At 39.2% G+C, this 16,357-nt stretch overlaps 1 protein-coding gene across 1 annotated transcript in view; it reads right to left on the bottom strand.

The window, feature by feature from the left end:
• LOC136875590 (hemolymph lipopolysaccharide-binding protein) overlaps positions 1-15,006 on the bottom strand; it is a 42,724-nt gene extending 27,718 nt beyond the window's left edge. Inside the window, exons 1-2 of the mRNA XM_067149133.2 lie at positions 14,884-15,006; positions 2,948-3,118 (exon numbers count right to left, since the gene is read on the bottom strand). Coding sequence (XP_067005234.2) covers positions 2,948-3,112 — 165 coding nt within the window. The 5' untranslated portion in view covers positions 3,113-3,118; positions 14,884-15,006. The remainder of the gene's footprint in view (positions 1-2,947; positions 3,119-14,883) is intronic.
• Between the last annotated feature and the right edge of the window lie 1,351 nt (positions 15,007-16,357).

Here is a 16,357-nt window from a genome sequence, read left to right as displayed (position 1 = left end):
TGGTAAAGCCAAGTGCCATTGTAGTTGCAAAATTGGGAACATGCATTCGCATGGTCGAACTTGGATAACAAAGAATGTTTTCTTATAAGATGAGGTATAAAATAATGGGGACGTGATACCGAGTGACAGCCACTGGGTTCTGACCAAGGCTGCTGTACTTCGAGTATTGGTCACCAACTGGAACGTACAGTGTGGATTTCACGGAAAACTGGAGGTCCCATAGTTATATTTACGATATCAACAGTCGAACAATTCTCCAAGCTTGTTTGTATACTGAATTTGTCCTTTTGTGAAATCAGAAGCTATCTCTCTGCAGTGTCAACTCAGTTAATTTATAACTGTTAGTTTCTTCAGTATGCGGAAACTGATTTGAACGATGTTATTCATCAACCGGCTAAGTGACAATTAAATAAACGGAATACTGGTACCATTTATCCCCTAAAGTGTCGATCTAACTGCTCGAATACTCACTGAAGTCTCTTTCTAATTTAAACAGCTGCAGCAGAGAATTAGGTAAGTGGTACTATCATAATGTGGGGTTGCAAGTTATGAATCAGTCGTCTATCCGCCTTATTCAAAGAATTGATTCCCTAAGTGGTATTTGGCGTTCTGTAACATTCTCCCATATAGCACAGGTATGTAGTACGAGTTATTGCTACAGGACCTACAGTGCATTATCATTAGTGCTTGCGCGCTTTTTACTGTATCACACTCTAAAAATTAACAAGTTGGCTGTTTGGATTTAAGAAACTTATTTTCATCAAGCAGTTAAGAAATACATACAGCAAGGTCATAAGCTTTCATTAGGTTAATAATAAATTTTATAAGGCCTTGAAGTAGGTGTGCTAGCACAGGTGCTAAAAGGTGTACCTGGAAGGATGTCGATTCCATTCCTCGTCAACTAGTCAGATAGGAATGATACCTTTTCCTCCTTTTTCTGCTATTTGTTATACGTGTTCGACACTTATTTGTCTGTATGTTTCTGTGAAATTCTTATGTAATAAAATAGTAAGAGAAGGTAACAACAATATTTCACATAATGGCACTTAACTTGTTGTGGCATAACTACATTTTCCGTAGCCCTGAGCATAAACAAGTTAACCGCCCCAGTTTAGTGCTTAGACGCTTGATGCATATCTCTGGTCCGGAAACTGCAAATACGACTAAGTTAAATTTGAGGAAAAGAAGAAAATATCGCACTGAATTAGTTTTCTTCTGAATAATAGCTTTACGCGCACCATATTACGAAACTGTGCCAAATATTTATTTATTTTGACTAAAATATATTTTTAAGACGATTTTAAATATGAAAAATGTGAAAGCGTTTTGCCCAAAATTAAGATTTGACACTAGGCTGAGTGTCGCAGACGGTTGAGACGCTGGCTTTCTGACCCCAACTTGGCAGGTTCGATCCTGGCTTAGTCCGGTGGTATTTGAAAGTGCTCAAAAACGTCAGCCTTGTGTCGGTAGATTTACTGGCACGTAAAAGATCTCCTGAGGGACTAAATTCTGGCACCACGGCGTCTCCGAAAACCTTTGAAAATGTAATCAGTGCGACGTAAAGCCAATAACATAATTATTTAAGATTTGACACATAGCCGCTTGATTCATAACACCGTCCATACATACATACAATGCATACAACTTGATTATAGACTGTTACGCCTTTCAGCGTTCAGTCTGAAAGCCTCTGTGAATTTACTAAACGCCACCACAATCCTCTATTTATAACTAGTTATGTGGCCTCGTATGGTTCTATACCTCTTATCTTTAAATCGTTAGAAACTGAGTCTAAACATCGCCGTCTTGGACTCCCTCTACTCCTCCTACCTTCCATAACAGAGACCATTATTCTCCTGGGTAAATCCTCCTCCATTCGCCTCACAGGATCCAACCACCGAAGCCGCTTTATGCCTACAGCTTCATCCATCGACTTCATTACTAACTTAGCCTTTATAACCTCATTTCGACTATCCCCCTGCCATTGTTCCCATCTACTTGCACTAGCAATCATTCTCACTATCTTCATGACTGATACTTTTAACTTATGAGTGATATATCCTGAGTCCACCCAGCTTTCACTCCCGTACAGCAATGTTGGTCTGAAAACACACATTTAAAGATAGTGTCGTCCGGGAGCTGACTTCCTGCTTACAGAATACTGTCCATCGCAACTGCGACCTAACTGCATTAGCTTTACTGCACCGTAATTGAATCTCACTTACTGTACTAGCTTAAAATCGTGGGAGAGCAAACATCTAAATTACTTGAAATTATATGTATTCCAGCTTTGTATTCCCAATCTGACATTCGGTTCTTTTGGATTTCTTACCTACTGACATCAGTTTAGTCTTGGAAAGGCTAATTTTCATACCATACTCATTGCAGCTATTTTCATGCAGGCTTTTGGCATAATCTGCCATTAAAACGAAGTCAGACTGCTTACTACATTTCCACCTAACTCAATCCTTCCCTGCGACTGTATACCTTTCAGCAGATGGTCCATGTAAACTACGAACAACATAGTAAGTAAATACATTTATACCTGAAAAAGAAAACATATGGTAACAGAATTATATTGTTTCTTTTCCAGGTATAATTCTGTGCTTTTTATTCAGGTAGTTTATTTATTCAAAATTAGTTTCGTTAGACTGGAGAACCGAACAGTTATAAATGTATCCTCAATGCTGTTTATACGGTTATAGCAAAAGTAGGAACTGAGTGTTATAGTATTAGGATATGTTTCTCGAATCCGTTAAGATAACCGTGTTAATATGTTCGTTAGTTATTGTGAATTTCATTAGTGTTAACAGCCAATTTTTAAAATTTTATAAAGTATTGTTAAATTCCTTTTCATGAACTTCTTAATGTGATTATATTATTTAATGTATCAAATAGAGGTTTTCAAACATTCAAAGCCTCACATTCCAAACATCATAGTACTTACGTTAACATTCCATTGGCCACTTGAATTCCTTTGACACTTCACAGAGAATCGAGTATCTTCAAAATGAGTCGAGGTGCAGGTACATTCTAAAGTTGGGTTCTTCGTTACACTGGCTAAGTGAAGACCTGTCGGTGCAGTTAAGAATATTATAACTGCGGTGAGCATGCTGGCCTTTTGGAAAGAAAGAAAGGAAGATGTACTATCTTTACACACACACACACAAAAAAAACGATATGAATATTGTACCAAAGAAGACCATATGATAGTGAGGATGAAAGTTATATAATTATTTGCACATAAGTTTGTATTGTTGTATTTGGGTGAGACAGAAAAGAACACACACTTCATACATGCGCAATGGGTCAATGGGTGTGACAGTCAAGGTATGTCTTAACTGGGTTTTCACCAAATCAGGTTGGTATGAAACCTGGTCAATACATGTTGGATTTTTGAAATGATGCATTTCCTTGCTTTGGTTTGGATTCTACGTAAAACTGGTTGCCTTATGGTTATGATCACCGTATAAACATTTACGTAAAACTATTTGTTTTTTTTTCCATTTTTTGTTTGTGAGATAAATTTATTTTCATTATGGCTGGCTACACCGCATCGGCGTTATTAACTGACTTGATACATTTTTTCGATGTCAATCGGAAAACCAAGGTTCTCTGCATGTGACGCTGTACCTGTATGTTACGTCAGTGTAAACATTTTCAGACTTCACCAGCGCGAAGGAAATGTATGTTATTTGTAACCACATCAAACATAATAAACCTATCATTTTAATGAGAAGATAAAAATCATATATTATTTTCAATTATTAGAATTAAGTTAGTATGCGAGTAATAAATTGCATACAATTGAACGCTGTTTTAAGCTACAGTAAATGTGAATTTCTATTTCAAAGAGCCGTATCTACAAATTTTAAATTCAAATTGACTTACCTCTTTGCCACATGTCGCATAAAATGTCACTTCTCCGTCCATACTTACGAAATTCTTTGATCCACTTTTTAAGCTTTGCCTTTAATTCGTCCTTCCCTAGTGTTACACTTCCTTGTATATTAATCATAGAGCGTCACTCAACAGAAAGATTTAATATCGCCATTCCGCGCGATCCTCATTACCAGTAGTGACGGTGTGATCAGATATAATGCCAGCAATGATACAATGCTCAAGTGACAGTAGCAGCAGTGCGAAGTTCTTGTACTTCGGCATGGATGTGATTCATGCCTATACGAACTGAATCGTCGACTGATTACACGGAATATGGACCTGCTGGAAGAATGTTCATACGATGGGGTGATGCTGCAAGACATGGTGATTTTCACGTGGGCTGAGACGCAGTCAATTGATTTCCAACAATAGTTACCTGAACAACGCAGGGAATATACTTTGGCATGGTTATGATCACTCCGACTCGTTGGCTGAATGGTCAGTGTACTGGCCTTCGGTTCAGAGGGTCCAGGGTCCGATTCCAGCCAGGTCGGGGATTTTAACCTTCATTGGTTAATCCAATGATTGTGCTGTTACCAACATCCCTGCAACTCACACACCACACACAACACTATCCTCCACCATAATAACACGCAGTTACTTATACATGGCTGATGCCACCCACGCTCATCGGAGGGTCTGCCTTACAAGGGCTGCACCCGGAGAGAAATAGCCACACGAAATTATATGAAAACGTAACGATCTTTAAAACCTTTGCTGTCCGTTGTTCCAGTGAACAGGCATATTCATATTTCCGATGTTCCAGGTACTAAAGAAGTGCTGTCAGCCGTCCAAAAGCTTTCTTTTAAGCCTTTTTTTAAGTTACGAGTGAGTCTATGCAGTGCACTTTGCACCAATTATTTTTACGTGGAAGTAAGCATTTGTGTGTTCTTTCAGGTAAAATAATTAATAAATATTTAAAGAAACATATTTTTATGCCCAGAATATCTCAAATATATAAAATGTAGCGTACATGATATGCTTTACATTCCCTAGCCCAGATGTTTGTTGTTGTTGTAATGAAACATATACATATGAATTTTCATGCTGATATGATCACTGACAAAAATCATTTAATTGTATAAACTACTCCAGCTTATGTCTCCTTCGGATTATTATTATTATTATTATTATTATTATTATTATTATTATTATTATTATTATACCTGGATGTACACCTCAACCCTGCACATTTAAAAGAAGCGCCTTAAAGAACTCTATCTCTCGAATAAAACGTGAAACTACTAATACATAAAAGTTCGGACATTAATCAGAAGATGTCACTACTGAATAACTGAGAAGTTTGTTACTTTTAAAGTTTCCTAAACTGACGGGAGTTCTTTTTCTTTGTTCTGGTGTACATCAATAAGGTTGAACCTTTTCCCATAGATGTCTGTACAAAAACTGAGGTCATGCACTCTGGTGCAAGATGGAAGAATGAGTGATTTAAATTTGTTTTTATATGTTTTCTCAACTAAATTAACTTTCATTTATTTTAATATTTCAAGGTTTGCAACACTTCCTTCTCATCCCGCCAGCTTTTGAGTCTGGCCAATCACAAATTTTCTGTATTTATTTTTCAACCAATAATAGGCTTCGTGTAACTTTTTATTCTCCCAGTAAAACTGAGAGAGTGTGTCCGAATTTAGTCCAGAGCCTTCTCGAACCCTTCCCTCGGGTATATAAGCGGCTTTTTCAAGCCACTTTGTCTTATTGATCGTCGAAGTTCTGCGTGTGTGTGTTAAGACAGGAGGCCAGGAGGCGGGGTGCCTCATTCTTCGGCAGGCAGAACATCAGCCCAGGTAAGGGCCACCAGTTTTCTATCTCTCTAGCTATCTCTGCAAACTTGCCCGAGGCGAAGGTTTTAATCTTCAACTATGTAACTATCTGTTTTCTAAAATGTAAACTTTCTTCCTGCTAATATTAAATTTCATAAAGATTTAAACTGTGAATCAGGGATAGAGAGTGCGTTACCCTCTCGAGTCCACTTTCAATTTATCTTGAGGTGACTAAGATTTTATAACCGTTTCTCTTCCTGTAAAACATTAATTAACATTCCTTCTAGTCACCTCAGTTGCTTGGGATTAGCCTCTGCATTACCGGGCCGCGAGCCCAAGTAGGGTTTTCTTGGAGAGCAAGTGTACGCCTCCATACACTTTGAGATTGGGCCAGTAATTTAACCTGTTCGTCTTTTCCGCGAAGGCCCAGTAGTTTGGGTAATAGATACCCCTGTGTACAAAAATTGTAAATTGTAGGTTGGGCCTGGAGAGGCCAGAAGTGTAAGGTTTTTGTGTAATGTTGCCTGGAGTAGGCTGTAAGAAACTGGGAGCATAGGCTCCTAGGTTGAAGTTGGAGAGCATGTAAGCTCTTTTCTGATGTTGCTGTAACATTGAGGGGTGCCTCTGGAAGGCTGTAAATTGTAACGGTTGGAGCAAAGTGCTCTGTCTTGGGATTTTCTCTCCTTGTCTATCTAAACGCTATATTTACGACATTGTAAACTTGTAATTTTGAGCTTGAAGCTCAGAAATTGTAAATTTCATGTATCAACCTTGTTATTTCACAAAGTGAAAACTTTTGTTAAGTTTGAGATTTGAAAAGAAATATAACCTTTATTTTAATATTTTTAATTACATTTTTTTATATCGTAGATAGACCCATTCAAGCCCACACCTTCTTTCACCTCTCTCTGTTCCACGGAAACTCCGTAACAATTATTATTGTTATTATTATCATTTACATAATTATAAGTGTATTTGTGATTATGAATTAGGTTGGTACTGAAAAAGTGTAAAATAGGGCGGAGGGTAAATTCGTAGCTCTACGAGAATTAAAAAAAATATCTTAATTTAATAATTTAGAACGCAAACGGTGAGAATTTTAAAACACAATTCTTCCTGATCCCTATTAGAGCTGTATTTAGATACGAGCACTTGCTTTATTTAGAACTTCACTATATTCCAATTTTTCAGGCAATTGCCTTGATTTCTTGCATTACTCTTGATCCTGTCATTTCCTGTTGTGGCAATCGTCTTTCCCCTTCGCTCTTTATCATATGACTTACTTGTTTTCACAGAATATACCAATCAGTACTGTACATTTCTTTAGTTTCTTGGTACATAACGAAAAATGGTGGGGTTTTGACACCTCCAAGTGATTGATAAATTCGACGATAAAACAACTTCATAGTATGGAAAAGCACTTGGATAAACAAAATAAGAATGTATACCTACGCAGGTGAAGATTGCACTGATTTCAACTTGTAACAATCGTATATCTTTGAAACAGGAGTGAAAATATCCGTCTTAATCCTACTAAAATATTTATACTATATTCTGTGGTTCCAGGCAGAAACAATAAGCTGACAGCGATGAATTAGTTCAGTTCAATATATTAAAGCACAAGCCATACTCTCAGATTCTGCGAATATTTATGCCACCGTTAGTCACTCTCAAAGAAATTCCTTGTTCATTCACAATCAAAAGATAAGTCAAATACTGAAATAAAACCTTACCCAGGGCAAGCATCCTCACACGTTTATCAAAGTTATCTGTATTTAAAGAGCAATGCCTATATAGTAGCATATATCAGACCATTTTCACGACTACCGCTGCTAATATATTTTTTTACAATTGTCTTTACGTCGCACCGACACAGATAGGTCTAATGGCGACGATGGGATAGGAAAGGCTTAGGAGTGGGAAGGACGCGTCCGTGGCCTTAATTAAGGAACAGCCCCAGCATTTCTCTGGTGTGAAAAAAGGAAACCACGGAAAACCATCTTCAGGGCTGCCGACTATTCGGTTCGAACCCACTATCTCTCACGTGCAAGTTCACAGCTACGCACCCCTAACCGCACGGTCAACTCGCCCAGTACTACTAGTATTAATACTACTGAAAGTTTTTAATTCTGAAGGATGTATTTGAAACTCATTGAATTTAAGTATTCAATTTATCGAGCTCATCGGTAAAACAGCACATTCTGTAAATTTAGACGGATTACGAACAAATCGATTTCTGCGTTTATTGGAGGTATTCTTTGAAATCGGATAGGCCATTCGAATGTTCAGTTCGGTGGAATTAAAATTATCACGCGCCTAAAAGTATAATTTCGTAAATATCTACGTTTTAACATAATTGTGCTTAGATTTACATTGAATATGTCTCGTGATATGTGTTTTGTAATATTAACGAACTGTTAGATTACCAAGGGAGTAGTTCATCATGGAAGGAGGGCTACTTAGGAAAGTATCAAGGAATCAGTGACGAGTGTGTTCAATATAGACTCTTGTTCCTTTAGCGCACAATTCGGATGTCTTCGTGAATGAAATTAACAGCTTTCGTAATCCTGTACTTGTAAGCCAACAATATGGCAATTACTTTTCTACGAAACTTACCTTGAAGTCCAATTATCGTCCTTTACATCTTCATCTACTCGCCTTACGGCTGAGTCTGTTAGTCTCTTAATCTAAGGAATCTTCTGTATTTGCCTCGCAGGACCCTAAACCGGCCCCATTAATAACCATAGCTTTAATCGAACTGCTTCCTTCTACCAGTCTTTCTCTCTCTCTTTCTCTCTCTCTTTCTCTCTCTCTTCTTGATGAATACCCTCCGGCCATTGTATTCACGTGCTTCTTCAAACAATCATTATCGCTATTTTAAAATGTGTTACGTTCAGCGTATTCATTACCTAAGCTGAGATCTTCCACTTTTCGCATCCGTACGTCCCGAAAGTACAGCAATGCAAGGTTGACCTGGTCTATACGTTAGCTTCCTGATATCACGAACTAGTTTCTCTCAACATGCTCGAAAAGGTTCAGCTGCTTCAGTTTCGAATTTCCTACATTCCACTCAGCCCTCTCAGGTTTCTTCACAGTTAGTCTCCTTGTCATTAGAAATTAAAAATACACTGTTAAATGCTTCATTCCTTCATTCATTTCTCCGGCTACTTCAAAATAAGCCTATAATAACTTCGGTTTTGGAAATATTAAATGCAAGTCGTGCTTCTTCTGTTTTCTTATAAATTTATAGTTATTAGAAAAAGTGAAAGAGTGCAGATGTTTCTAATTGTTGCCGTGAAATAGACTAATACGAAAATACTGTGTGCATGATGAATATTTCCTCGCTTTCACCGTTACCGGAAGTCAGCTATCTATACGTTCGACTCCTCGGCTGAATGATCAGCTTTGAAGCCTTTGGTTGAGTGGTCGGGCATTATCGTCCATTAAGAGGAAGTCTGGACGAACCGCACCTCTGAAGAGTCAAACATGTAGTCTAAGTACCTCATCCCAGTATCTCCTCGGCTGAATGATCAGCATTGAAGCCTTTGGTTGAGAGGTCACGGATTCGATTTCCGACTTTGTATCCCATCTGGTTAACTCCTCTGATACGATGACTGGGTTTTAGTGTTTGTCCTAGAATACTCTCCTTCTATTCGTAAAATAAATACTCCACATCACCAAGCACCTCAGAAACACGCAACAGAAAATACATGTATATCCTTCCACATAGGGTTGGTGTCAGGGAGGGCATTCGGCACTAACACAGGGCCAAATACATATGTGCGACACAGTTTGCACCTGCTCATCAAGGTGAGGAAAATAAATTATAGATATAAGAATTCAGGTATCTTGACCACAGAAAGTCTTTGGGACAAATGTGGAACGGAGCTTTTCCTAAGACCGATGGTGTACGGGTGGATTTATATCCGTTTAACCACTGCGGTCATTCACCCACTTTTATGAAACGCATTGTGTAGATAGACATTAACCCACAACCGAATAATTTCCCGCCGCAGTTTTAAAACCCCAGCGCAGCGATGGCTGTGCTGTGACATGAAACACATGATGGAACTCGCGACCGCGCGCACGAGCTGCAAGTTCAGAAGCGTTTGAATATCTACCCTAGTGTCCAAAAGTTAAGCATAATCACTAAACGAGTCCATACCGCTTGTTAGGAATGAAGACAGGAAATTCTGTGCCATTCGGGTTCATTTTTATTTGTAAATATATAAATTCCTTTGTAGTGATAACAAGATAGTCCTTGCGTTATTTATGTTCCCCTTTTTGGAATATCCTTGTAAAATTCCATAATCTCGCATTACCCGTACACTATCTGGTGATTGTAGTGTTTCGTAACTCACTAATGACGAAGTTCATACTGAAAATAAAAATCCTCAGCCTGTTTCCAGTCATTTGACCAGATCAGGAATGGAATTAATGGAGCCCCCATCCAGCAGCGAGAATGGGAATTGTGCCGGCTGCCGAAGCCTGTCGCACTCCTCTGGGGCAATGATTAATGACTGACAGATGAAATGATGTTCTAGAGTGTTGCTGGAAACGAAAAAGACAGGGAAAACCGGAGAACCCGAAGAAAAACCTGTCCCACTTTCGCTTTGTCCAGGACGAATCTCACATGAAGTGACCGGGATTTGAACTATGGAACCCAGCGGACGAAGTTCATACTACCACCAGTAATTTTGATAACTCGTTTGAAAATGCGTCTGGACGATCATATCTCAATGTAAATGAGCAAGAACAACATACGGATTTTCCTAGAGATTTGTGCATTCTTCAGACCGATATTACTTGAAGTAGATTTGACGAACCAGCGTCAAAGTAAAGAGAAGCTTGTGGTATTACGTAATTGTTGCTATCGTGAATATAAGCGCGGGACCTCTAGTTTTAAGTGGAATCTCAACCACAGGAAGGCGACTTCTCATTTCAAAATACCGGTATTCATTTTCCAGGATTCAAACCAGGCTAACGCTGTGAAGAACTACAGAGAAACTAGTGACTTTACCACTCCGTTGGCATGCACCCGTCTGCATAGAGTTTATTATATTATTATACATATTCATTATATAATATTATGCGAACTTACTAAATGTTGCCACAATCCTCTATTTGTAATTACCTCTGCGGTCTCGTTGGGTTCTATATCTCTTTTCTTTAAATAATCAGAAACGGAGTTCAACCATCGTCGCCTTGGTCTCCCTCTACTTCTCTTACCATCTATTGCCAAGTCCATTATTCTCCTCGGTAATCCATACTCCACTATTCACCTCACATGACCCCACCACCGAAACCGGTTCATGCGTACAGATTCATCAATCGAGTTAATTACTAACTTAGCCTTCATCTCCTCATTCCGAGTACCCTCTTGCCATTGTTCCAACTGTTTGTGCCAGCGATCATTTCGCTCCATTCATGTGTAAGTAGGGTAGCATCCTGCTTCACATAATTTACCGGGATCAGAACATTTTAAGCAAGCCTCGGACTTATTATTATTATTATTATTATTATTATTATTATTATTATTATTATTATTATTATTATTATAGTTCAACGTGTGGATTACTGTAGTCACGTCCTAGTTCGTGAACCATGGGCAACGGCTGAGTGACCTAGTAAGTGGTCCTGAGTGTCGGGAATGGGAATGTTCATCTCGGACATGTTCTGAGTCATGGCCTTCCTTGTGCCCAGGCGGCTAGGACTAAATAATCCACCGGTGATCCCTAACCCGTTAGAGGAGAGATCCTCAATTGGACTATGTTAAGTAGCGCTCCGAACATTTCAAGCAAGCTTCGGACCTGTGGGAGTAAAGGAGTCCCACTCCCATTTGACAGGAAAGGGACTCCTTGGAAACAACTTAGGGAACGAAATGCAATTCGATGGGGAGCTATCCGTATTAATGGGGCTTATGGAAGAAAGAAAGTAGAATGGGCTGAGTCAGCAAAGAGGATGCATCTGGATGTGCTAGAAGTAAACGATATTCTTGTAAGGGGAGATAACGAGGAAGATTTAGGAGAATATAAAGTGTACTTGACGGGTGTTAAAAAGGGAAGGGCAGAGCGTGGGGTAGGGCTGTTCATCAGGAATACTATTGTACGAAAGATTGTTTGTGTTAGGCATGTAAATGAGCGAATGATGTGGGTAGATTTGGCATTTGGAGGAATTAGGACGAGAACTGTCTCGGTGTATTTACCATGCGAGGGTGCAGATAAGGATGAAGTTGACAAGTTTTTGAAGCATTGAGTGCATCACACTCATGGTCAACAGCAAGGATAGGATAGTGCTAATGGCCGATTTCAGTGCAAAAGTTGGAAATAGAACTGACGGATACGAAAGGGTGATTGGTAAATGTGGAGAAGGTATGGAAGTTAATAGGAATGGGACTTCTGTGCTAGTATGGGTTTATCAGTTACAAATACATTCTTCAAGCATAAGGCTATTCATAAGGCTGGGAGGGTAGGGGTACCAGATCCATAATATAGTACAATAGCAAACAATCGAAAATGAGTGGGTTGTTCTTCCAAACAGAACTCCTTTTCATCTGTGAGTCCGTTGGTGACTGGACAGCCCAATGTGGAAGAGACAGAATTTTCCGCAGACATGGCAGATAGTCCCAAGTGGAGCAGCCATTGTTCTCCTATTTCGTTCTTTTCCTTCCTTCGTTACCTCTTATTGTTCGCTATTCGCCTATGGATTTCCTCAAAAAGATCCGTAATAGACTATATCTAAACCGACTTCGAATTCAGGAAATCGTTTAGAGATGTGTGGGTTTTTCGGTGATTTTTCGATGATATAGACCACTATCTGTTCTGTAGTGAACTATGTATCTCTAGGTCTAAGATAGAGAAAGAGAAATCTGTCTGGAAACGAAGGTAGGAAATCTCCAGGACGGGAAAATTAGGCAGTAGTACATGTATATGATTAGTGAGAAGTTCCGAACAGTGGATAGTAAGCAGGTTCAGGATATAGAAAGGTAATGGTTGGCACACAGAGATGCTGTAGTAGAAACAGCAAGGGCATTCCTAGGAACAACTGTGCGTAAGGATGGGAAAAAGCGAACATCTTGGTGGAATGATGAAGTGAGAGCAGCTCGTAAACGTAAAATAGAAGGCTTATCAGAAATGGTTTCAAACAAGGGCTGATGCAGACAGGGAATTTTACGCAGATGAAAGAAACAAAGCGGAACAAATAGTTATTGAATCCAAAAAGAAGTCGTAGGAAGATTTTGGTAATAACCTGGAAAGGCTAGGTCAAGCATCAGGGAAACCTTTCTGGACAGTAATAAAGAAAGGAAGGGAAAGGAAATTAACAGTGTTGTGGGTAATTCAGATCCCAGGGAATTGCTGGACAAGTGGAGGGAATATTTTGAAAAATCTTCTCAACGTGAAAGGAATTCTTCCTGGTGGTGTCACGAACAACCGAGCTCATGGGGAGGAGAAAAATCATGTTGGTGAAATTGCTTGAGGAAATGATAAAAGGTGGTAAATAAACTCCATTGTCATAAAGCAGCATGAATAGACTAAATTAGACCTTAAATGGTGAAGTATAGTGGGAGGGCAGGGATGCTATTTACTTTACGTCGCACCGACACAGATAGGTCTTATGGCGACGATAGAATAGGGAAGGCCTAGGAGTGGGAAGGAAGCGGCCGTGGCCATAATGTATAGCCCCAGCATTTGCCTGGTGTGAAAATGGGAAACCATGGAGAACCGTCTTCCGAGCTGCCGACAGTGGGATTCGAACCCACTATCTCCCGGTTTCAAGCTCGCAGCTGCGCGATTCTAACCGCACGGCCAACTCGCCCGATAATAGGCGGCGATTGTTTGTCTCAGTTTCCAACGGTTTAACGATAAGAGGTAAAGAACTAAATGAGGCCACAGCACTAGTTGCAAATGAAGGATTGTGGCGACGTTTAGTAAAATCACAGAGGCTTTCAGACTGAAGGCTGAAAGGCATACCGATCTATAACAGGGATGGTGAACCTATGCCACACATGTCTCTCTAGAAGCCGGAGAGCTTAATACTTGAACAGTGCACCAGCCTGCCAAAATGTTTTCGGCCGTGAAGAAACTTGCTAAAGCGCTACTTACTCTGTTTGGGTCGGCATACGCCTGCGAGCAGCTGTTTTCTAAAATGAACCTTGCGAAGTCAACAGCTGGTTATCGTGTGTTACTGAAGGCAACAAGTTATGAACTGAACATAAATGACATGGCTACTAAGTATTCTTGCGGTATTGGCAAAATGCGACCACGGAACGTGCAATCAAATGTATTAATTTACAATATATATGTACAAGTAATAACATATTATGAAACATAATTTTGAATTAGGGATGAAAGTCAGTGGTGGTGCTGTTGGTGGTGAAAGCGAGGTTGGAGCCATTAAAATACGAAAATAACAAGTGGCGCAGTAGACAGTTGAGAATAATAAACCACACTTAGTGGCACACTAGTTGGTAAATGTTCGCCATCCTTACTCTATAATGATGATGCATGTATATTATTAATTTAATGTATCGATGACACAAACAAGTTTGCGGTAACTATGGAATGGTTTAAGTTAATTCAGGCCTTTATTAAGGTACAGAAACTCTATTCATCCAATGTGAAAATGAAGAATACCAAAAACAAAAGAATCCTTTAGGTCCACCGAAAGTGGGGTTTGAAACCATAATCTCTGGAATTCATTTTCAGCTACATGATCTTTACAAGTACCCAGTTCACTCAGTTATTATTATTATTATTATTATTATTATTATTATTATTAATTGTTTTTTCCGGTTTCCCATTTTCACACCAGGCAAATGCTGGGGCTGTACCTATCAATGACACGGCCATTACCGAAAACCTTCGAAGTTTAGTGCGATTTTAAACCACCAGAAAATTATTATTATTATTATTATTGACCCGATTTTATGGCCTAAATACAGGTAGGGTCACTAGCTAATTAATTCACTGCTGCTACTAGGCCTACACATGTTTTAAATTATTAATCCACCCTTCTTATCCATTGATAGCTGTGATCTAAATATGGTTCTATTATTCAACATTATAAAACATTATAGAACATTAATGAAAATCGAGATCGATTTTCTTACCCTCAGTTTTGTCCAAATTCCGACTCAAACCGGGGATATTGTATGAATATTTACCTGTGTTATTTGAAGTTAATCCCTCACGTTATATGTTGTCTCTACTGCAGTACACACAGAACACAGGAGTGGATAAGCTGCGGTTAAAGAAACATCCTGTTTCCCCCTTCCCGTCCTCTTCTTGCCTCAGGACACAATCATAACCTTGGCAAGTAACTGCTTCGGCTGCTGACAAGACAGACACGTCTCCGTGACTGAATGCAAGTCTTGGCTCCATACAGTGCCTTAACCTTTATGTTTTACATTGGTGACGTTGAAGGCTCATGATCGTTTGATTGATTTACAAGCGAAAGAAAATCGTCGCAAAGATGGTTACATGACACAATTACAACTTACAACCGTATCCGGAATCAATCAATCAATCTATCTATCTATCTATCTATCTATCTATCTATCTATCTATCTATCTATCTATCTATCTATCTATCTCACTCACTCACTCACTCACTCACTCACTCACTCACTCACTCACTCACTTACTTCTCCATTTAGGGCTGTCTCCCAGGTGGCAGATTTCCTATTAATTGCTTAACTAGCTTTTTCTTACATTTTCAAAGAACTTACCGAATATTTACCTTGGTCGTTTATAACAATCTCATACTCCTCGTTCTATAAATGAATATTTGTCCCAATTTGTCCTCTTGAATTCCAACTTTATGTTCATGCTTTTAGAAGCTCCACTTAAGCTTATTCTTCTACTTATGCTGTTACAAGCCAACTCTCCACTGACATCGTGGAACGTACCAAATTGTCCAGCATCTCCTCTCCTTACTCCCAAGTCTTCCTAACTCAGAGTTTTCAACATTCTCATAACACTACTCCTTTGCCGCAAGACACCCAGAATACACCGAGCTGTTTTCCTATGAATTTTTTCCAGTTCCCGTATCAAGTAGTCCTGGTGAGGTTCCCATCCACTGGAGCCATACTTTAACTGCGGTCTTACCGTCTTACCTTAAGTTGAATTGTGTGCAGGATAAGTCAAAGGATTGCTACGGGCTCCGAGTCAATAATTTCCTCTTAGTGAGTTTTCATGGTGCAATAAAGTTACATAAGAAAGGGGACAACGTATACAATGTTTGGCGATGATTATTCAGTATAAGAGTACGAGCATGTACTGTATAATGAATTTTACATGTCTTTCTCTCTCCCTCTTTCTTCTCTTTTCCTTCCTTCTTTCTTTCTTTCTTTCTTTCTTTCTTTTAATCTTCTTTTATTTTTTCTCTCCACTCCTCTCCCATACTTTGTTGAGGTCACTGGTACGATCAACGTCACCGTGAACATGACTCAGTTTCACGGCGAATGCTCAGATGATACGGAGATAAATGATCTACTTTTACTTATGTGTGTAGTGCTCATCAGTGTGGTGTATTAATGAGAAGTTTTATAATAATATAAGCACGACATGCGAGGTAGAGTATTAAACCATACATGGCAAAAATTTCCAGCGGGGCTAGTTGTTGAAACCTAGACTCTT

The sequence above is a fragment of the Anabrus simplex genome, chromosome 6, assembly GCF_040414725.1.
Source record: "Anabrus simplex isolate iqAnaSimp1 chromosome 6, ASM4041472v1, whole genome shotgun sequence".
Taxonomy (NCBI): domain Eukaryota; kingdom Metazoa; phylum Arthropoda; class Insecta; order Orthoptera; family Tettigoniidae; genus Anabrus; species Anabrus simplex.
The sequence above is the reverse complement of the archived record's forward strand: the minus strand, read 5'-3'. Positions and strand labels throughout refer to the sequence as shown.